Here is a 23,685-nt window from a genome sequence, read left to right as displayed (position 1 = left end):
ACCCTCCTAGAATAAAGTCAAAAAGTCAAAGATATTTCCAGTGTGGATAGTCAAAGCAAGAAATATTTCCAATGTGGCAAACCTAAACAGAGACTCAACGAGCCGGACAAGAAATGACCGAATAATAGTTTTGTTCACTATTTTGGTGATCAAAACCCTTGCCGAGCAAACACCTAGTAATGGTTGCAACCCGGATTTTACGAACCAAGCGATAATCTCGCATGTAATCCAGTAAAAGTATATATCACAAAGATCCATGAATATGTAACCAAGATCACCTCCTTAAACAGAGCAACGACTATTTCCTTTAAAAGCCTATAAATGCCAGTTAAAAGGGAGACCCAAGTATGCTTACTGTCCTCATTACTCTCTGTTATGAAAGAATTCTTTAATATTTCTCTGAAAAGATTTAGATCACTGACTTGAGTATCGGAGTGGCCCACCAGAAGGCCATCCACCTCATCACTTTTTCCCATTGTAAGTCCACGTTGTCGTCTGGGTCAAGATCAAAAAGATTACCGGTAGCATTAATGGCGCCGTTTGTGGGAAGCCCAAATCACTAGCTAAAACATCTACATCCGAGAATACCTCCTTTGTATGACATCCTCTCTTTTTGCTTCCAATAGTCTTTAAAGTTCTTAGACCTAATCATTCCTGCAATTTTTTGTTTTTTTCTCTTTGATGGCTATAGATTCAAGGATTCCAAACAAAGGCATCATGTATGTCACCCCCACATTGGGAGGAGATCTTCTAGCATCATCCTTGGTCCAAAATATGGCCACACCTGGCATCCTATCCGATGAGAATCCACCGTACAACATGGCCACAGATCAGCAAAACCCCTTCCAGGGAATGACACCATATCATACTTTTCAGCGCATCTGGGAGATGGAGGCCCAAATTTCATTCCTGAAAGGTATGATCCTAGGGACTAGTGCCCCACAAGGAACATCTGCCCTAGAAACAGGAAGAATCATAAATGTAGACCCATTCGGAATAGAAGGAAAAACATAGGAAGCCGTCGGGTCAACAAACAACAAATCAGGAAAAAAGAACGGTCGAGACTTAGCGAGCGAACTAGAGGAGCAGTCAGATAAATCACAATGCCCACCAATAAACTAGGGATTGGTAAGGGCAGTACAGAAATACAAAAAACAAGCCGAGGAAGAAGAAATTGGCATGGGAGATGAATCTTCGCTGTCCGGACCAATCCTGGCCAAACAATTCCAACCAAATTTAAGTTGCCCCCCCTTGATAAATATGATGGGACAACATATCCAAGGAGCCACATAGCAAACTTTCGAACGACCATTATGCTTCAAAACGTCAATGATTATCACTTGTGCAGAGTTTTCCCAATAATATTGACAGGCTTGGCACAAAATCGAACCGAATTGCTTTAATTCGGTAATTCGGCTCGGTTTTGTATTATAAAAATTTCAATTATTTAAGTTCGTTTCAGTTTTGAAGAGAAAAAAATCGGTTAAACCGAATCTAATACTTTTATTGATTTTTTATTTGATTTATTTTTATGGGAAATTTATGAATTATATGTAATTATATATATATATATAAATTATTTTATTTCATTGATTAATAATTATTAGGTTTAAATCAAGATCAAAATCAGATCAAATAACATAAAAATCAAGTCTAAATTAAAAAATAATTAAAATTCAAAACTAATCGGTTTGAATCAAACCAAACCAAAATAGAGTGATTTGGTTCGATTCGATTTTTCATCTATTTCAGTTTGGTTCAATTTTTAAAATTTGTAATTCAATTTTCATGATTTAATTCGGTTTGGTTTAAACAGAATGCTCAGCCCTAACTAGAATTGGTTCAATTGATATTGGCTATATTAATTAGAAACAGTGTCAAATCATTGGATTACAATATGTTGTGGTGACAATAAAAATACGTTCATACTCCCAAGATAAATATCAACTTCATTTTTTTTTGTTCTAGATTGCTGATACATTTCATTAGGAGTCCTGCACTAACAATTTTCAATTTGAAGTGTTCTCAATTTATTCCATGCCCTTGCCATATGACTCGTCTAAACTATTTTTCACTTTTTATTTGGATCTGGGGTTTTTATTTAAGCGAATCATGAGCCGACGAAGGAAAACTCTTTAAAAGGGTGCTTCTTTTCTAGTGTATATTTCTGGGTTTCTATTTACAGGCTTCGAACTTCACATTTCATTTGTTTAGTAGTAGTAAATCCCATGAGAAATTAACTAGAAAAGTAGCTGAATAGGACTTTAGACCTGTAAAAAACAATGAAAATTGGAGACATTTGTAGCTGAAGACGAAGAAAATTAGCCTTTTATTTTTGTTTCTTGCAGCAGTGGGTGGTTGGGTGAAGAGTTAGCCATCAGGTCTTATGAATGAACAGCCTTTTCCAGGCCCTAATGCCTATCATTAGAATATTCGCCACCACCCTGAGTTGGCAGTAGCTACTAAATCCTACGTTATCAAATTGAGGAACGCTAGCTACAGTTACTTGTAAAAGTGACTGTCCAACAACTTCTTTCTTATTAGTTGAAAGAGTATTTAATAAATTTTAGGTAACTTGTTATCTATTATCACAGTTTAGAAAATCACAATTTCAAGTGACCATATCTAGCATTCCTCTTATCAAATTTTACTCTAGCAAGAAACACAAGGTGCAAGCTGTAATAAAGCAATTTTTGTAACCTCATATTCCAACATTTATTTTTAACTTTTTTAATTGCTTAATGTATTTTTTAAAAAGTAATTTATACATGTAATTTTATCAAAAATAGGATTGCCTTGAAATTTGAGGCAAATGGAGTAACTGTTGGATGGTTCTCTAAAAGGTTCTTATGAATGGTTATGCTGCATTGATTAATAACAATTTTCATTTGGTCCTCTTGTTCTTTTATATTGTATATGTATTTAAAAAAAATTAATTTATTTAGTTTAATTTAATTATTGGTCCCTTCAAATATTTTTTAAAATTTTTTAATAGGTATATTAATTTTAATTTTTTTTATTAATTGATCTCTAAAATTTTTAATAGTCTTTAAAAAATATTTATAAAAAAATAAATAAGTGCAGTAAATTTTTATTTTTTGTTAATTGAACTTTCAAATCTTTTATTGACCCAAATAATTTATAATTTATATATTATTATTTAAATTAAAATATTAAAATTATTTGGTTTTCATTAAATAAATACAAAATTTCAATAAAAAATTAATTACTCAAACTTTTAAATCTATAAATTAAAATTTGTTTTGCAATTATTATTTGAAAACTAAATTTAGGCAAACCTAATAATTTTGTAACACCCCTTACCCGTCTATAATGTAGCCGAGCAAGGTGCGTCACACGGAGTGCCAGAGCACCTGATCTTTTCTGATTTCATTACCGTTCTTAATATACTTTTTCAATAACTTTATCTCGTGTTTAGGCTATTTTTGTTTTCTATTCAAAAACTAATGAATTTAAAAAGTCCAAAAATTTTAACAAAAATCCAGCAAAGTGCCGGTTGTAATTTGGACTAACAGTTCTTCTGAACCTGCCAAAAATAGTTCTCAATATACTCAACAACTCAAACTCAATAGTCTCAAAAATTTTCAAGCATAATGTATCTCAATACAGTATCCAGATTTCTCAGAAATCTCATCAGATTATCAACATCTCAATATTCACAAGTACAATCTCATTATAACTCAAATTCAATTCACATATTAAAATACTTGCTTTCAGTAGCTTCCATAATTCACAGGTTAATTACATGAGTTTATTTTGTACAGGATATACAAATAATTTACAATGTGCTAGGAATGAACAATATACATAACATGTATAAAATGAGCCCTATCTACATGCATTGCTGAGGAGGTGACAACATTGTACTCTTTTGACACTTCTTCAGATCTGAACTCCAAAAATCTCAGTCAATGGTCTACTGATTTTACCTTCAGTATCTGCGCGAGGAAGCAATTCCATCGCGCTAAGCATTTCTGCTTAGTGGTGCAATAGTATAACAAGAAATAATATATACAAATAAAGAAAGAAATAAATCATAATTCGGATACTCAGGAATCAATTTAATTTGGTATGGTATTTCTAGTATCAACTATCTTATATACTAGTTTGTTCCCCTTTGGAAGTGCTTAGTTTATAACCTTTCAGTAAATATAATCCAGGCGATAATCGAAGAAAATTTTTCCAATAGAGAAAACACAATAATGATACATATCTAGGAATAGAATGAAAAATATTTGAACAATTTAAAAAAATATAAATTCAAATATAGTTTCCACATAACAAAATTTTCATTTTTATATAGGAATATGTTTTTAAAATATTGGGTTTTTTAAAGCATGGGGACTAACTAATTAGTTTTTGTCACGACCCAATCTATGAGCCGGACCGGCACTAGGACCTGGGCCAGCTTAAAGCCCCTGAGGCCCGTAGTAAGCCTAACTATTCCTCAAATCCATAACCAGACCCACAATTTAGGCCTAATATGCATATAAAATAATTTAAATCAAACTCTTATAATTTCATTTCGGGCCAACTTAGCTCAGAAATTTTCAGAAACTAAAATCAGGGGAGCCCAGCTCAACCCTGTTACCTCATTTACAAACTGTTTAAATACCATACAAATCTTCATTTATTAATCTCAAAAATTTAAATTAACACAACCTCTACCAAGGTCCACACTATTTCTAACACATGCGGAGTTCTAGATTTTAAATTTAGAAAAGATAGTAAAACGATTAAATAATCGACATTAAACCTGCGAGGAAGAAAACAGGTTGCTCTGTAAAATAACTCCTCCTGTGGCCTGGAAAAATATTAAACAGGAGTGAGCGTTCGACTCAGAGAGTAAAATATCAATTTTAACTATAATCTTTATAACTATCTAAAACTAATGCACCCTGTAGAGTGAAATGCAACATCAACAACATTTTCACATCATAACATCAAAAAGGTAATTTGGAGCACTCACACACCCTGTAATATCAATCATAATGTATGGGAGCTGATCCCCTATACAGCTCTCTTAAATCCAACCTGGTGCCAGCGAAGAACTCAAGCCGGACTTTCGCTTAATAAACCAAATCGGGGGTCCCAGCGAAGAACTCAAGCCGTGACTACCCCCCGAAGGATCGGGTCCCAGCGAAGAACTCAAGCCGTGACTACCCGTCCTATCCATAGTCCACACCACATCACACGCACGCCAACGCACGCACACTGCTCCAAATTACCACAACAACATCCATGGCACGTTAACAGTTATGAATGCAACATAAATCGTGCCTAGAGTTTAACTACATAAATATATGCATATAAGTGATGCATGGGCATGCTTGAACATATAATAATATCAAAATTACAATTAAAATTAATATTTTACTCTCAGTACACCGATGACTATTGTGGCTGCTAGATGCAGAAAAATAGCTGACCTCGATCACCTAATAATTAAATTATAAATTTATTAGTACTAAGTTAAGATAAAACTTTAAAGAGGCAATAGACAGCCTAATTCATGCCGAAAATCCGGCAGAGTTTCCCCTATACCTGGGACCTACCCAACCTGCAAAAAGTCTTAAATAACACTTCTAAATTCTCAATTTCCACAATCACATCTCATCAATATCACATGGCCCCTCCTGGGCCCTCCAAATCAGACAATACTCAAAATCTTAAAAATTACGTTTTAGTCCCTATAATTGACATTTTATAAAAATCCACTCAAACAAGCTCTAAAAATTCTAAAATTTTGCCCCGCGGTCCTTAATAATATTATAAGACTATTGCAAAATGAATTGTAATTTTCTAGTCACCCATGAATATTTTATTCAAGAATTTTACTCAATGCCATAAGTTTCCAACAGCTAACATATTCTTAATTCAACCCAATTCAATATTCACATATTTAAACCTCCATCCTCAAGCTTCAATCAATTTTATAAAATTTAAATATCTTAATTTCAAATAATCTTATATGCCCACATGCTAAAAATCTAACTAAAATCCATCTATATTCTTCAAAAATATTCTACAATCACTCAAAAATTCAACAAACACCATAGAATATCTCCAAATAATTTTACTTTCATCATATATTTTTCTTAGAATTTTTCTCCAATTTTTCCTGTTTAAGAAACACTGTATTTATGCTCCACAGACAGAGAAATAATAAAAATTGTCTTACCCGAAGTTTATCTGTCTCAAAAATTCCAAAAATTTACGAGGAAGCCTCTGGAAGTTGAACCATCTCCATAGCTCACCGGAGCCACCGCTGCCACCAGCGCCGCGGTGGCCACGGCCCGTCGCCGGCGGCATTTGCCGGGTCTGATCATACCACCATGTTCCTCTCCTCTTCCTCAGTCCATATGTGGTCTCGGATCGTCGATCCAACGGTCGGATCGTCGTAGATCTGACAAAAAAGCTTGAAAAACCCGAAACTTCTCTCCTCCATATCTCACTCATCCGACCTCCATTTGCTTCAAAATTGGTATCAAAAGAAAGCTCTCGGAACAAGCTTTCCAACGCCACCGGAATCGCCTCGATCGGACGTCGGACGAAGCCGAAATCGCGTCGGAAAGCCGCTGCCCACTGTGCGCGCGTTTTCTCTCTCTTTTCCCTCTCTTGCCGCCGTTTCTGGTGGTCCTGGACGTCGCCGGAGGGTCGCCGGAGTTGTGCCTGTCGCCGGCAGTGGTGGTTCGCCGGAAAAATAAGGGAATAGGTAGGGAGAGGTGAGAGAAAGAGAGTGAGGGAGGTGAAAATGGGGGGGGGGGGGAGTTCCTCATCCCGTTTCTTATTTGATTTTTTTTTTTTTTTTTTTTTTTCAGTTGTTACATTCTTCCCCCCTTAAAAAAAATTCGTCCTCGAATTTTCGAATAAACCAAGAAATAAGGAAAAGAAGATTATTAGAACAAGTGTAATCATTACTCCTTCAGCTATTCAGAGATTGGTAAAACATTTATTCTTCAAACTCTTCGTATATTATATATGACATTCTACCACTCTCTGATTCTACTATAGTGTCCTATTTGTCATCATCTCCTTCTAAAGGGCTTTTATCTTGTAACTATTCATCGACCATTTTTCTGACATCTCAGGTATTCGTTATAACTCTATTACTCTCGACTTGATCTCTGATAACTTTAATTAACTTTGGCGCTTACCTCACTTTTATTACACCCTAACGTGTCTCTTAGTGACTTTAGTCATCATTCCTTTGTTTTAATAATCTCTGTTTCCCCCAATGACATAACTTATGTTCCTTATTTCATGGTATCCTATGAGTAACTTTCCTGTAGCACCTAATTTAGGCATCTTGTTCGAGATCTTCACTCTTCTTATGACCTCAGTGGTCAATACCTATAAATCTTCTCACTCCCATGATACTCCAAATTTGTAATCTCTTTTGTGTCATTACTAAGGTACTTAGACCAACCTCTATCCATCTTATGCAATTAGTCAGGTAGAGTCTCCTCCAAGGGCCACGCGTATCATTTATCAACATTGGAAAGTGAACTAGGTCTCTCCTTCTAAGTAACAAAAGTGTTTATATTCCCTGACAACTCAATCCATGCGACTTTATCCATTCCCACTCCTCCTTTGGAATGAAAATATCTAGACTTCTTCCTATAGCTTCTTAGTATGTGGCCTACTTCTGACACATTGGCACTTAGATCGAGGCTCTACTATTCCTTTAATCTATTATCTCATAATAACTTATTTTAAACATCCCTTAGTGTGTTCCTAGCATACCTATTCCTCCTTATCCTCATCATTATAACTGGCTCTATCGAGCTCTTTTTCTGTTCTTTGCATCTTATCCACTTCCCTTTTCCTTTTTTTTTTTTTTTTTTTTTTTTGGTATTGTTGATATCTTTTCAACCTGCTGTACTTATTCCTTAATTTTAGTCCTATCTCATCCTTACACCTTTTCCTTCAAAGATGTCTATCCCATCATCAACTTTAACTTTCATTTTGTTTCTTAGTCTTATCTTGATTACTAGTTCTATTACTTCAGGAATTCTAACCTTACGATTTACTCCTACCAGCACATTCTTCACCTTATGTAACACTTGTAATTAACCACAGAAAATTTTCCTTGTATCCCCCTTTTCCCAACTTAACTATCAAAACATTATCATTCCCTACCAGCCTTAGTAGGAAATTGTTTATCCTGGATGGATATGAGCCCCAGAACTATAAGTTCCATATGAACTAACACGACTATGGGAAATGTGTGCCATGCCTTAATTCTAAACAAAATACTTCATGTGTTCATTCTCCTTAATATAATCACATATACTGCCTATAGCTTTCTAAACTTCAACCTCAAATTATCCATCAGCAACAATTTCATCTATTGAAACTCATCCATAAATAGTATTTCCTCTAGCTCATAGTTTAAAACAGTTGCAAGCCTTAGTAGCTAACTCAATTTAACTCTTGTCATTACTCTGATCGTCCTTTCATACTTAACACTAGGTATGCACTTACTGTCATTCTCATATCAGGAAATTGTATATGAATTGGTGCCTACCAAACTCTCAAATAACTAGGTCTCCTTGACTCAGTCTCTGTTCCTTATATAACCTTCTAAAACCAAAAGCACAAGCTAAACTTGAAAAGAAAGAAAAATATCCTCTTATATTCAACTACGCCCGATTGTCCATATAATAATGTTTAACCTATGTTCCTTGGTCTCTCCCTTCAAATTTCATCATCCCTAGCACAATTGTGCTCTACCTCTAAGGTATCATCTGCATGAACCCTTTACCGTACCATTTTCCTTCCTGACATAATATTTTATAATTTATTAACTTTACTTATACTCAACCTATGATTCATATCTATCATCGTTTATGTTGTGTCCTTAACTTTTGTTGATTCCTGAAATATTTCTCTCACTAATAAATTCTTCCAACACTAATTCTACCCTTATTTAGGGTCATTAATTTGATCCTTGAACTTTCTAGTGATTTATAACCACCCAGACTTGTCACTTTTCGTTCTACCCCTACTATTGTCCTGTCGTTATTGCTTCACTACAAAGTGATTCTGTTGATCACACTAACAATGTTTGCCTGAGATTCATAACGAACCTCTAACTACCTTATCACTATCTCAAAAGTCTAAACTAAGCATATGTATCATTATCTATCATTCTTTTCCTATCATCATAACTATTTGATCCCTTAGATTGACCTTTAATCAACTTACTACTTACTAACTTCGTTTTCTCTACCTAATTAGGTAGTCCGCAATACCATCGCACACCTTCTAGCATTTACTCATTATTATGTTATTCCATACCTCCATCACTATTCTCACTAATGTGGTCCCATTTTGGGTTTTCCATCCTTGTCATTCACCTTGCCAAGAATAACACTTAGCCTACCCTATATCTTAACTTTGTTCCTTTTATTATGCGCTCTTCAGGTTGTCCTTCCGTTTATCTCCTTTGTCTTACCCAAAATAGAACTTGACTATTCTATCCCTGGTTCCATTCTTCTTCCTAACATGACAGCTGTACCTGCAAACTATATCTTTCAGAGTTTCTACCACGTTATCACTTGTCTATGCTACTCAGATTTGGTCCTTTGACCACTCTAGCTAGTACTTCCACTAGCATTTAGATTATATTGCATCTGCAATCAATTGTCCAAACTTTCATTCTGCACTTTCTCTATCCATTGGCCTTCTATAATTTATCTTTGCTAATTTATTACTCTTGACACTATTATAATTAGATTATACTATTGTCCTTTTCTATCTATATATCCTTTAATAATAAAAAAAAAAACTCTCTCTGTCTATATATCCTTTTCTAGTAGTTTCTCCGCTGCTTATTCAAACTACCTATATTTCCTAGTGTTTTAATTAATCCTTTTGCAATTACTGCTGCTACTATAACCCATGTCGAAGCAAAGCGATCTCTTCATCACATTACTGCATTTAGTGGCAACTTCACAGACAACACTTGCATATTAATTTGAAGGTGCATGAGACTTTTTCATTGAATTAGATCGTACATACTTCACTTTCTAAATCAACATATGAGTTATATCACTCTTACAAACAACGAATATGTTCTATAGTTAATGCATGGAGATTCTCCTCCTGCTATTGTGCTTGTTGGTCACAGGTTGTGTAAGTTAATTTGTATGGCATATTGATGATTTCCTATTTTTAAGGTAATAGATATTCAGAAGGGAAAGGAAAAGCTCCGACCTCTCCTACCATCAACCTTCTTTTTATTCATTCCCCCAACCCCTTCTTGCACAGCTAATGTCGTTATGATATAGTGCTTAAGAATTTGACAGTAGTGATATTCAATTTTGCATCTACATGCTTTCCTTTCCTTTTTATTGGATAATATGATACAATTTCAGGGAACAACTATGGCTTCTCTGGTACACATGCAGAAAATCTTATCAAACAGGATGCAGCATTTCTCAAGCATAGAAAAAGCGGTATCTATGATTTTTTTTGGATCCCAATCTTTCCTGTCTAATAGTTATTTTTACATCATGATTTGTTTGAATCTGTTTAATTCCTAAGTTGTCAAATTTAGAATCAAAATCATAATTTTATTAATCAAGAATTGAGAAGAAAATCGAATTTGTAGATTTTATACAAATTATTGTGACCTTACATACATATAAAACTAGCAAATATATACATTGGAGAATGAAATATATTATCTAATAATTAATGATTACATAGCGAATCAGAAAAGGTGATTCTCATACAAATTTGATAGCAAGAGTATTGCAATCTATATTACACATCATTTGGACATGCAAATAGACACACAACATTTATTTTTCAATTATGGCTTTTGGACTTTGATAATTTCACCCATCAGATGTAGCTTTAGTTTCCATCATCCACAACGTTATTGTGCTCTATATAGTATATAACCTTAATTTTGAAAAGATTACAAGAACACCTTAATTTTGAAAGTTTATTCCATAGCCATTCTTAAATTTCTCAATATTCTAAAAATCCGCATTGGCATTTCTCCTCACAACCTCGTTTTTCAACTCTATCTGAGCCTAGCGTGGACCCAGACCTCATAGCTAGGATAGGTTCATATTGATATTGGCTATTAATTAGCAAAAGTGTCAAATCATTGGATTACAGTATTCTGTGGTGACAATAAAAATATGTTCATACTCCCAAGATAAATATCAAGTTCATTTTTTTTATTCTAGATTGCTGATACATTTCATTAGGAGTCCTGCACTAAAAATTTTCAAACTTAAGTGTTCTTAACTTATTCCATGCCCTTGCCATATGACTCGTCTAAACTATTTTTCAGTTTTTTAATAAATTTAATTAAAAGCATTACAACATAGTTTCTTAATTTTCAAACTTAAGTGTTCTTAACTTTCTACCTTGCCAATTTCCAAAATTTGATGGTGTTAAGAGACCACTTGTGGTTTATACCAGTACTTTTACCATAAAACTTAATTAAAATAATGAATAGAAAAAAACACACACACAGACACAAACACAAACACACACACACACGCACAAGGGAACTGATATCCCTACTTACAATATGTTTGCCACCATTTTTAGCTTAAAGCCTTAGTTATTTCTAGCTCCAGCCTTAAAACAAAGCAGGCCATTTTGATGAAAAAATAGACAGCCAAAGCATCAGTCTATTTGTGGAGTGCATCCTATTCAGATTCAAAAGAACAGAATGCAGACCTATCATATCTCCAGAACAAGTCAATTTGGCACTAAGATAATACCAGACTATGTCAATAAATTATTTTCAAAGGGCTAACCCAAGAACAATGGAAGATGAATCACATAACAACTGATTCCCAAAATAAACAATTTTTCTATTTTTAAACGGAAAAAGCAATTAATGTAAGATGCATGACACAACACTGTACCGTTTACTAATTCTTATCATATTGATTTTACCATTTAAAAATTTCTCAGCCAAATTCAACAGCAGATTTCTATTCTTTTTCTGTCCAAATGATTAAGATACAAATTTATTTCAATGCGTCCCTTCACACCTTACATAAAGCAAATACCTAAATTAAAGCTATCCTGATAAATGAGAAGTAAAAGAACATTCACAAATTGAGAAAAATAGCATAGAAAGTGTCACTCCTAAGCCAAGATTTCTGTAAGGACAATTCAAAGAAAGAAAGAAGGAATGAATGAATTAATTAATGAAAGAGAAAGATGAATTAATAATAAAACTACCGGGTCAATTTCAACTAATTCACGAGGTGCAACGTTGATGACATTGAGGATCTCAGCTTTTGCAAGTTTGTATGTCTTATACTTCTCCATAAATTCATGGATTTGCTCTCTCGTTTGCCTGCAAGCAGGAGTCTCCACCAAATAAACAGAAACCTACAACAAAAAATAACAAATGCAATTAACACCCATAAGAGTTTAGATTTCTTTTACCCATTCAAATCCTATATACTCAATTTTTTCACTAAAAAATGTAGACACCTTATATTCTGATGATGCTACAGGAGCAATAACCCTTGAGAGGAAATTGTAATACACTCATCCAAGAAAGAATGGAGAGGAAAAAGAAAATGAATAAAAAAAAGCCATTAATGTAGTAAGGCAAGCACTTACATCTTCATTGGAATATGATTCTTCAATTCCCCTGAAAATGAGACCAACAAGAAAAACCAGCAGAAAATTAAGAAAATCCTGCTTCAGAATTAGAAGCTAAGCTGTAATAAAACTAAAGTTGCTTATCGAATTTGCGATCAGCTTAAGTCACATATTGGTAGCTCCAAAAACTCAGCTTAACACAAGAGGCAATGGCGGCGAAGCACACTAGCACAAGCAGCAGTTTTGGGAGCTATAAAAGCTGAAAAAAAAACAAAGAAATTTAATCTCCTCAGGCAGGAGAGCTGGAGAAGACGATTCAGACGAGAATGAAGAGGCAAGATCTAAAAATCTACAATGAGGGGAAAAAAGCCTTAGCCTCACCTTGAATCGATGGGAAGAAGAGGAAAGCAGGAAACAACGTCGGTCAGACACAACAGAGGAGGAGCAGGCAAGACCAGTCGACTTCGAGACTAGGAGCTAGATGGAATAGGGCATGAGGCGCTGGATGCAGGAGAAAGATAAGAAAAAAACATATAGCAGATGCAGATGGTGGGCTGGGCTTAGGCAGGCAGACTGGTTTAATATGGGCTAGCTGGACGAATGAAGACAAGGGCATATAAGTAATTACATAAATAGGTTAATTAATTTTAAATACTTACCAACGCAGAGCCTTTTATTATCAGTCTGATTGCTCCAAGCTCAAGATCCTCTGTTTTTCAATTCTTGCTTTCTACCCTGTCGTGATCGCCAATACATCAACACAAGACTTCGAAAACTTCATCTCCCTTCTTTCTTTGCATACAGGTTTGATTCTTAACTGCACGCAAGATATGATCTCCAAGAAATCAGTCGCGATGATGCACAAATCCATTTTATTTGTTTGTCCTTGGTGGATTTTTAGGGTTTTCTTTTTAGATTTCCTTTTATTTTCGGTTGCCTTTGCTGGAGGATAGGCTAATGGAAATCAAGATTCTTGCTTTTATCTAGTTATGGTTTTGTTCTTTGATTGCGGCAACTGATGGATTTTCATATAATGGATTCGACTGATATGTTGTCTTGATGTGCTTTATCTGGCTCCGGTTAAGGTTTTTGTATTCATCGTTTCCGTGGTGTTAAAGAAAACAGATTGGGCAGAGAATGTGGATATCGTTTGATATATCAGTTATATGGTATCGTCTGTTCATCCTACTATTGTGTTTTGTCTTTCTAGCATGGATGCGAAGATTGCGACCATTCATTCACGACTTGGAGGAGGACCTGCGCGCAACAATGTTGTTTGTCGTTACTGGATGATGGGAAAGTGTAATAGGAACCCCTGTAGGTTCATGCACAGAGAATTGCCACCTCCTAATGTTTATCGAAGAACATCTGAGCAACCCAATCTTTTACGGAAGGAACAATCGATTAGGAGCCCTAGCCATGGCCTCAAAAATTCATTGGCATTGAGTGATGGATCTGAAGTTAAAACTGCTCAGAATAGCACCAATCATGTTATTAAGGATCCACCTAGGAAACGCCCCAATCCTGGGAATTCTTTGGCTTCAAATAGTGGAGGTGGAGGTGGTGGGTCTGAATATAAATGCACTCGTGAGAGCTCCAGTTCTGGCACTAAGGCAATGAATTTGGAGAAGATAAAACCATCCTCTAATTCATCAGTTCTGGTTGTTGAAGGCAATGCTTCTGAAGAAAAAACTGTTGAGTGCTCAAAAAAGGCATGTGAGAACTGGATGTCAGACAAATGTGATAAAGAAGATGGGTGCCAGTTCTTGCATTCATGGTTTTATGGGGATTGGTTTTCGACATTGGCAAAACTCAAGGGGCACATACAGGTGATCATCTTGTTGAATTTTTCTTTGACTTTCTAGTAATCCGTTCATGTTTTATATAATCTGTGTTTTCTTTTGCATGCAAACAATTTTATGCGCAGGAGGAGTTATTGTGTAAACTTATGGATAAATGTTTGATTTTCATTGGTGACTTTTTGTATGATAGGCTGTCTCTGGGATTGCTCTTCCATCAAGATCTGACAAGCTTTTCTCGAGTAGTAGTGATGGAACAGTACATGTTTGGGATTGCAATACTGGTCAATCAACAAGAGTGATAAATGTTGGTGTCAAAATTGGGGCTTTAATCAGTGAAGGCCCCTGGATATTTGTAGGCTTGCCAAATATTGTTAAGGTTAGCTTACATCTGACTTGTAGTGCTTCATCTAGCTTGGTTAGTTTCTGCTTGTTATAAGCTTATGGCCATTTTGTGTGTGATCTTTTAGGCATGGAACATTGAGACAGCTGCTGAATTTAATCTCGATGGGCCAGTTGGGCAAGTTAATGCTATAGCTGTAGCTGATGTTGTTGATATGCTTTTTGCGGGGGCACAGGTAATTGCATCTATAATTTTTTAAGTTGTTGACATGTTTACCGGTGGATACAATAAGCTTCTAATTATTGATGCCCGATTTTGTGGAAATTTTGAGATGATGCATTAGGTTTTTGCCACATTATTACTGTTTATTGTTCTTAAATGTAAGGGTGAGGTACTGATGTAGCACAAGCTTTTTGTGTGCCCATTCCTATGATTTTTGGAAGCTGCTCTCCCATTGATGGCATCATGTTCAATTGTTATGCTGTGAATCTTTCTTCTGCATGATTTCTTTTTTTTTTTTTTTTATCATCACCATGAATATGATATGGAGAAAAAATAAAGAAGAATTCAAATTGTTTTCTTTTTTGTGTTTACAGGATGGTGCCATTTTGGCTTGGAAAGGGAGTGCTAAGAACCCAAATCCTTTTGAACTGGCCTCATCTATGAAAGGTCACACCAGTGCTGTTATATGCTTGACCATTGGAAGAAATAGGCTATACTCTGGTTCTGTGGACAATACTATAAGGGTAATGCTTGTAACCTTACTATTTTTTCCTTTGTGTGTGATTTTGTGTAGAAGATAGCTCTGATATAGCCCTACACTTTGTAAAACATGAGACTCAATACTCTCAGTCAATTGGATTAAGGCAATACATTGTAATTATGTGAATTTTTGAAGCCAACATGCATATCATTTGTAACGTATCCGATAAGGGTATATTGTTTTCGCCCTATTAATTCACTGAAGTTATTTTGAGGCACTACACCCTTATATATTTGGCTTATTTTAAATTAAATTTTTGTATCAATAGTGCATCTGAGTGATATTTGGAAGAAATTTTATTTCTTTTTGGATTAATTCTTCAAGTTTTCTTCCATATCCGATTTCTACATACATAAGAGTTCAATTTTTTTTTTATCAACTTTCCTTTTGTTCCTTCATGTGCATGGGAAGGATATATTTGGTTGTTTGATTCTACTCTCACCCTCCAAATTTTGTTTTTGTCATTTTTCTTTTAGGCGTGGGACCTCGACACTTTACAGTGTGTTCATACATTAAGTGGTCATAAAGATGCTGTAACGTCTCTTATTTGTTGGGATCAATATCTACTGTCTTGTTCATTAGACAAGACAATAAAAGCATGGGCTTTTACTGAAGAGGGTAACTTGGACGTGATTTACACACATAATGAGGAACATGTAAGTTATTTATCTCCAACTTCCAAGTTTATATTCTTGTGCATTTTAAGTAGACTTTTATTTTTTCTTAGATCTTAGGGTTAGATTTGTTTGAACATTAGTTATTGTGGTATGATTGACCAAGTTTATTTGGTCCTATGGAATGTAGTTCCTAATTTTTATTTAAGCTCTCTTGGTGGATGTAATTTCCGTATGCTATCTTTTATTTTTTAAAAAATTGTACTCAGTTTTAAAAATTTGAGTAAAATCAATCCTATTCTCTTTGAGCTACGAAGATTTTGTTTGTTAATTGTCTTGGGCTTTAATATATGAAGTGGAAGCGTCTATTAAAAATGCAATTGTTATTTGTTTATCGATCTTTGTTATTTGATTTCTTATACTCTATTTCACAGTTATTTTATTTTATTATTTGATTGAAATTGTCAAAGTAATGGTGGAATGAAATAATTTCCATTGTAAAATTAATGTTTCTTTGTAACAGGGCGCTATTGCTCTTTGTGGGATGCCTGATGCAGAAGCAAAACCAATTTTGCTTTGCTCTTGCAGTGACAATACTGTTTACCTGTACGAACTGCCAACGTAAGTGCACACTAAAAGACCTATAGCAATCAGCGTGCGGTGAATTGATTTTTTTTTTTTTGGCACTGCCCTAAAAATATAATCCTATTTCATTGCTTAGATTCATTGAGAGGGGCAGGATTTTTTCGAAAAGCGAAGTGAGAACAATTCAGACGGGTCCTGGAGGTCTCTTTTTTACTGGTGATGGAATTGGAACGCTGGACGTTTGGAAGTTGACAGAATCACATGGAAGAGCTATGGAAATAGCATGATATCTTTGTAACTACATGTCTTGCAAAATTTGGTCATCCCGTTTGAGTTCTGTTGATTTTTTTTTTGTAGAAATTGTAGAACTACGTGGACCTGATCCTTCATTTTGTGATGGAGGTACGTAGGCAGCCTTCGGGTGCGGTCCAAATTATGTAATAACTATTTTTTGTTTATTTTAAATTCTTTTTTTTTTGTTTTTCAATTCACATTTGCATTTCACTTGGCTTTTGGATTTTTGTCATTTGAGCAATATTGTGTAATAAGGAATTGATGTTATTGTCCTTAAGAAGTCATCCTATGACCCATATTCTTTATTGTTATCAAATGTAAGAATTCATCTTAAGGCACCATATTCTTAATTCTATTATTCATCCTCTTTCAATGAAGTCAATATTGTTTTCATTTTTTCCTTTGTTGAATACTCCCAATACCTACTCTTCATTATGATTCAAAAGGATCGTATGTTAAATTGTGCAGTATATCCTTTGCTGCATTAAGATATTTTGGTAATTTGATCGATTCCATTCCATCAAAATGTTATCACATTACTCTTATCTTTGTTATTGCTCTTTTCTTATACATAAATATCATTTTGCCCTTCTCAATTTAGTTGGGAAAATGACACTAAAAAAAAAAAAGAAAATTGAAATTGAGGAAATCCCAAATTCAAATGTGGCAGTGTTGGTCAACTGGAATTTTTCAGCAAGGGAGCATTGTTGGGCATCATGAATAAATTGTGACCAAGAAGAATAAAAAATAAGAAAATGGCAGCGTTTTATGACGCTAACTCAGAAAAATAAATTAGCTTGGAATGAGTGTATGTATAGAAAGTCATCCTCAGGTAACAAGCTGTCACACATTTAGTTCACTTGATTCTACTGTATTATTGGTTTTTCTTTCACCATCCATTGGTTGCTTCAAAATGGCATTATTAGAATTCCCATTTTTTTTCATTTCAGGCTCACTTCTTGCTGGTTCTTTTGAGTTGGTTTCAGGCACGATGTCTTTTTTTTTGTTCTTGTAGATGAAGTACAATATCACCTGAACTAATCCAAGAAGGAATATTTGATGTCTGAATATACAAGCAGACACCAAAGAGAAAATTAAGGGTTTGTATTTTAGTGCTTGAAAATTGGTCTAATAATAAGTTTTTGTTGGTAATTAGCTAGTGAAAACGGTTTTGAAGGAGAGCGATGAAGAGCCAAAGGTTGAGAATGAGAAAGCAGAGTCCGCTGCTCTTCCTCCATCTGAGGGGGTTCCTGAAACAACATGTAAAGAAGAACCCGCTGCAGATGGTCATGACGTTGTTAATACCCAACAGGCTTCTGTTGAGGATTTGAATACAGATGATGCTGAGAAGAAAGAGGAATCGGAGAAACATTCTGAGGAGGACGAGGATCCCGTAACTGACACTCAAACTGCCTCACGCAAAATGGAGGTTCCCAATGATAAGGTGCGCTAAAATAGCCCCAAAATGGTAACTAAAGTCTTCAGGAAAATGAATTATTAGAAGGGATTTTGAAGGTGATGCTGTAAAGTCTTACTGTGATCAATTGACTTTGAACTATTTTTAGAGTAGGAAATGGTAGCCGTAATTGTACCACAATGCATAACAGAAATGATTGATATTGCCGCTAACAAAATATATAACCAATTGTATAACGTATACAGAATATATTGTGGCAATCACATTATTGTGATCCCAGTGCAGCCATTTTGCTGTTTCTATTTGCTATTTTGATGATTGGATTCTTTACGGAACTTGTTTTTCAAGAAAGCCTTTGACAAATATGTTGCGTAAATACTGTTTTGCAGGTTGGGGTTCTTATTGGAAAGGGTGGAGATACTATTCGTTACCTGCAGACTGCAGTATAATTCTGGGGCAAAAATTCAAATCACAAGGGATGCTGATGCTAATCCTCAATCCACAACAAGGCCAGTAGAAATAATAGGGACTTTAAGTAATATAAAGAAGGCTGAGAAGCTCATTAATGCTGTCATAGCAGAGGTAGCTGAATTAATTTTATTTCCTAAGTACAACTTCCTTGTGTTTTTTCCCAGTTTTCTTTTTCTTTTCTTTAACATGCTATGAGTTGATTTGGAGATTATGATACTGATTTTCTATCATTCCCTAACATAAGCATGATTATTACAGGCTGATGCTTGTGGTTCCCCCTCCCTTGTAGCTAGGGGCCTACCTAGTGCACAGACCGGTGTAGTGTGAGAACAACTTGAGATGCAAGTTCCAAATGAGAAGGTTGTTGGTTACATTTATAGCTGACGATGCATGGTTATTACAGTAAATACTTATTTGATATTTTTTAAACATACTTACGTAATCAGTCCTTGTACCAGGTTGGTCTGATCATAGGCAGAGGTGGGGACACCATTAAAGCTCTCCAAGCCAAATCGGGAGCGCGCATTCAGGTGGTTGATGTCGTTGGCCTTGCATTGAAATTTGTTTTTGTATAGACTAGGCCTTGATTGTAGTCGTTAACATTGTTTAGAAAGTGTTCATCTTAGGAAATAACTAACAAGCCTATTTTCATTTAGTTGATACCTCAACATCTTCCAGACGGGGATGGTTCCAAAGAAAGGACAGTGAGAGTGACTGGTGATAGAAAGCAAATTGAGATGGCTAGAGAAATGATAAAGGATGTTATGAATCAGGTTTGTTATTTACGTTTCTTAGTTTCTGCACAATTCAGGCCTAGTTCCTTTCAGTTGTAATTGCATCTATTTGATAGCTATATTGGTTAATATTTGAGTAGTTTCTAATTGTATTCTTCAATTAATTTTTATGTTGATAAATTTTGTTGAATGGTTATCGCTATCAGTTTTAATCCATTGTGAGACACTCTAGTCATGTGAAATTAAGAATTGAAGAATCCAAAATGCGATATTGGATATTTGCTAGTGATTGAGTGGTGAATTTTGATGTGCCATATATGATTTTTTTTAATTCCTTGGTCAATGCATGTGTAGGATCTCATGAGCTGTACTCATGCGCCATTAGTGTTTCAAGTTGGCAACATGTTATGAATGTGTGCTTTGCTTTCAGCACCTTGTTATTCATGGTTTTACTTTGATTAGTGGCATCTCATTGAATATACTTTTATTAAAAAGGGTTGATTTGGCATAAAAGTGATCAGCTTAGTGGTGCTTGCTTAACAATGATGTTAGGTATATAATTTATGCGGTGAATGCAGAAAGCAACTCTTTTTTTAAATATTTAATATGATTGGCATCATCTTTAAGAGCAAATTGAAGGGGAAATGCAAATATGTAGTTGTAGATCAAATCTTGTTTGACTGGATCAATGAGATGATGGTCTATATCTCTGGCTTTGCCAAGCTACATGCAGTTGTAGATCATGATTTGTTTTGTTTGCATGTGTAGCACCTTTTTGTTTATTTGAAGGAAGGTTGTGTCATAGTTTTCTGTGGGAATGAGAGCTAATTAGTTGGTACGTGGGAAGTTGTGGTATTGATGAATGATTCATTCCAAGGTCACTTGAATGCTCTTAGGAAGATCATATATGCAATCCAAGATGTCGGTTGCCACGATTTATTTATGATGAAAATGCCGATTTCGAATTGGTTGACCTTAAAAATGCAGATTTGGCTTTTGCCTTTCCCATGGGGCCAGCATTGCTTTCTCGGTGTAGGAATAGACAACCACCATTCACTTTCATCCACTGAAGAGAGATATCAGGCATTAAATCTCACAATTGCTGGATGTTAATAGTTGGTAAGATTGCTTTGAGACTTGAAAGTTAAAAATCATTCAGTGAGACTGTATTGTATTAACCTTAGTGCTCTTTAGTGCACCTTCTATGAATGAGACTTTTGTTGGAAGAAGTATAATTCGCGGTGAAGTCATAGTGTATGAAGTCATTTTCAGATTGATACATATATTAATTCATATATATTGCTGTGCTGAACACATGTTCTATGACATGTATTGGGCTGCTGCAAAGTTGCAATAAAGGCTCAATTACCAAGTTAAGATCAGTACAAGAATATGTTTTGTTGCCCTTGTAACGTGCTAGTTTTCCTAAATAGAGTAACGTGATGTGTTGATGAGTTAGCATGAACGAATGATTTAGGACGGTCATTTGGTTATTATGAAGATCTTGACTCTTGAAGCATTGGTGTCCTATTAACTCTGATAAATTTTCAACTTCAAAGGCTCCTCCTGAAATTCTAAATGTTTCTCTTTTATGGATTTTCAGTTTTGAGTTTACCTTTTATGCAATTATGTGTTGGTCATTGTGGCAGTGCAGAATTGAACTTGAGATTATAATGTTTGCAATAGTTTTGCAGTTCAACATGATTGTTTCTGCAGTTCATTTTGTTAGTTATTAGCATGAGTTTTAATTTTATAAGAGTGTTTTCCATTGTTTAGTTGCTAACTGTTAGGATATTGATGGTTAATATTATAATTGAAGCAATGTTTATCCTTTTTTTTTATTTTAATTTATGTTTTCTGTTTTCAATTCTTATGGTTCCTTTTGTATGCGTTGCATGCATGCCTTGCGTGTTATTATTGTCAGGGTTTTACCCAGGTGTTTGCTTTGGAAAAGGAGACATGTTTTGCGAATTTAAGCAGCTACTGTGCCTTACTCGTACTGTTTATTTTAATTTTTTTAATAATTCCTTTTTATTGGATAATTGCTTCTTACTAACTTTATTTTTGTAATATGCCTTGTGTAGACTGTGAGATCATTACCTTACTCTGGCAGTTTCAACCAACAGCATTCCTATCGACCCCGTGGACCTACTGGTCCATCAAATTGGGGTCCACGAGGCCCTCATTCATCACAGCCAAATCCTTACGATTATCGTCTCCGAGGACCTTATCCTTCTCAAAGTTCACAGTATCCACCTCCAAGTTATGGTGGTTATCCTCCCCAACAAATGGGCCCCAAGGTAACTTTGGTTCTGGTTGGGAGCAAAGACCTCCCACCATGCAGGGGCCAGTTCCGCATGGTGGAGTTTATGACTACGGTGTCCAGGGAGGCCATGTATCTGATCACCCAGCGTCTGGCCCAATTTCTACTCCTGTTTCTGGGCATGCTCCTAGCCCGTCCCCTACCCCTGCCATGTCCCATTCCCCATCACAGGCAAATTATAATTATGGGCAGCCACATGGTCCAGATTATGGGCATCAAGCTCCTTATTCCCAGGCAGTACCTTCTCAGCAGGGCTATGGGCATGGATATGACGAACCAAAGTATGACAATCATGCTCCAATGCAGCATCCTTATGGACATGGAAGTTCCCAACCAGTATATCCACAAGCCAGCAATCAACCAGGCTATAGGGCGCAGCAGCAGTATGGAAAGCAACCATCATGTGGCATGCCATTGCAGGGACCACCTCCCCAATCATATGGCCCTCCTAGGCCTAGTCAACCTGGTGATATGCCATATCAAGGTCCCATTCAATCCAGTCAATCATATGGTCCAAATGTGCCACCTCAACAGCAGTATCCTTATGCATCAAGTGGGCAATCGTATCCTTCAAATGGATCTGCATCAGGTGCTGAGGGGAACAATCAGGCAATGCCTACTTCTGGCCCCGGCTATCCACAGCAGTGGGTGGTTGGGTGAAGAGTTAGCCATCAGGTCTTACGAATGAACAGCCTTTTCTAGGCCCTAATGCCTATCATTAGAAGATTCGTATACTGGTAGTTTTGCCACGTGGTCTTTAAATTAATTTTTAAAAATCATCAAAGTTTTATATTTTCAAAAAATCGAACCCGATTTCTAAAATTCGAAAAATTTCAAATAATTTCCTAAAATTTAAATGAAATGAAATATTAATATTTACTCACAAAATAATAAATTTAAAAATTTGGGGTATTATAAAGAAATACAAGGTGCAAGTTGTAATAAGGCAATTTTCGTAACCTCATATTCCAACATTTATGCATATAATTTTATGGAAGATAGGATTGCCTTGAAATTCGAGGCAGATGGAGTAACTGTGGGATGGTTCTCTAGAAGGTTCTTATGAATGGTTATGCAGCATTAACTAATAATAATTTTCATTTGGTCCTCTTGTTCTTTTATATTATATGTGTATTTAAAAAAAAATAATTTATTTAGTTTAATTTAATTATTGGTCCCTTCAAATATTTTTTAAAATTTTTTAATAGGTATATTAATTTTAATTTTTTATTAATTGTTCTCTAAAATTTTTTAATAGTCTTTCAAAAATATTTATAAAAAAATAAATAAGTGCAGTAAAGTTTTATTTTTTGTTAATTGACCTTTCAAATCTTTTATTGACCCAAATAATTTATAATTTATATATTATGATTTAAATTAAAATATTAAAATTATTTGGTTTTCATTAAATAAATACAAAAATTCAATAAAAAATTAATTACACAAACTTTTAAATCTACAAATTAAAATTTGATTGGCAATTATTATTTGAAAATTAAATTTAGGCTAGCCTAATAATTTCCTATCAAATAATCTAGGATTAGATGAGATTTTTTTTTTAATATATATATATTTATCTTCCTACTCATTTAGCTTTTTTTCCTTTTATTTTATTTAAATTAAAAATTTATTCTACTTACATATATAAAAGTAGATAAAATTAGTGGTCTTAACAATTAATATATTTACTTAATTGTTTTACAAATCTCTAATTTTTTGTCTCTTTA

General features: G+C 34.9%; 1 protein-coding gene, 1 long non-coding RNA gene and 1 pseudogene across 11 annotated transcripts; 2 read left to right on the top strand and 1 right to left on the bottom strand.

Annotated features, from left to right (window-relative positions):
* Window positions 1-3,694: 3,694 nt before the first annotated feature.
* LOC131169041 (uncharacterized) lies at window positions 3,695-13,175 on the bottom strand. 5 transcript variants are annotated; one of them, XR_009144773.1, is made up of 5 exons: window positions 12,997-13,167; window positions 12,634-12,874; window positions 12,244-12,396; window positions 4,778-4,825; window positions 3,695-3,959 (listed from the first exon to the last, which is right to left on the bottom strand). It is a non-coding gene; the product is annotated as an uncharacterized LOC131169041 (long non-coding RNA). The 5 variants fall into 5 exon arrangements; XR_009144775.1 differs by lacking the exons at window positions 3,695-3,959; window positions 4,778-4,825 and adding exons at window positions 7,845-9,947; window positions 10,259-11,699 and having other exon boundaries at window positions 12,997-13,175; XR_009144774.1 differs by lacking the exon at window positions 4,778-4,825.
* LOC110669887 (zinc finger CCCH domain-containing protein 48) lies at window positions 10,411-22,519 on the top strand. 6 transcript variants are annotated; one of them, XM_058137898.1, is made up of 8 exons: window positions 10,411-10,484; window positions 13,826-14,444; window positions 14,608-14,793; window positions 14,885-14,992; window positions 15,354-15,503; window positions 15,997-16,176; window positions 16,658-16,755; window positions 16,856-17,013. In XM_058137898.1, the coding sequence occupies exons 2-8, from the start codon at window positions 13,827-13,829 to the stop codon at window positions 17,004-17,006; spliced, it is 1,491 nt and encodes a 496-aa protein (XP_057993881.1). In that variant the 5' UTR covers window positions 10,411-10,484; window position 13,826; the 3' UTR covers window positions 17,007-17,013. The 6 variants fall into 6 exon arrangements, 5 of the variants coding, with proteins under 5 accessions (XP_057993881.1, XP_057993880.1, XP_057993882.1 ...); XM_058137897.1 differs by lacking the exon at window positions 10,411-10,484 and adding an exon at window positions 13,265-13,419; XR_009144769.1 differs by lacking the exon at window positions 10,411-10,484 and adding an exon at window positions 22,349-22,481 and having other exon boundaries at window positions 13,281-14,444; window positions 16,856-17,096.
* LOC131174605 (uncharacterized) lies at window positions 17,022-22,634 on the top strand (annotated as a pseudogene).
* The last annotated feature ends 1,051 nt before the right edge of the window (window positions 22,635-23,685 follow it).

The sequence above is a fragment of the Hevea brasiliensis genome, chromosome 16, assembly GCF_030052815.1.
Source record: "Hevea brasiliensis isolate MT/VB/25A 57/8 chromosome 16, ASM3005281v1, whole genome shotgun sequence".
NCBI lineage: Eukaryota > Viridiplantae > Streptophyta > Magnoliopsida > Malpighiales > Euphorbiaceae > Hevea > Hevea brasiliensis.
Note: the sequence above shows the minus strand (reverse complement) of the source record. Positions and strands in the feature narration are given on the sequence as shown.

Bases quoted from the DNA above. Each gene is read 5' to 3' on its own strand.
- LOC110669887 (XM_058137896.1), top strand. From the start codon at position 13,782: ATGGTATCGTCTGTTCATCCTACTATTGTGTTTTGTCTTTCTAGCATG. The intron at 14,993-15,353 runs GTAATTGCATCT...TTGTGTTTACAG, and splicing joins TGCTTTTTGCGGGGGCACAG to GATGGTGCCATTTTGGCTTG. The intron at 16,177-16,657 runs GTAAGTTATTTA...TCTTTGTAACAG, and splicing joins ACACACATAATGAGGAACAT to GGCGCTATTGCTCTTTGTGG.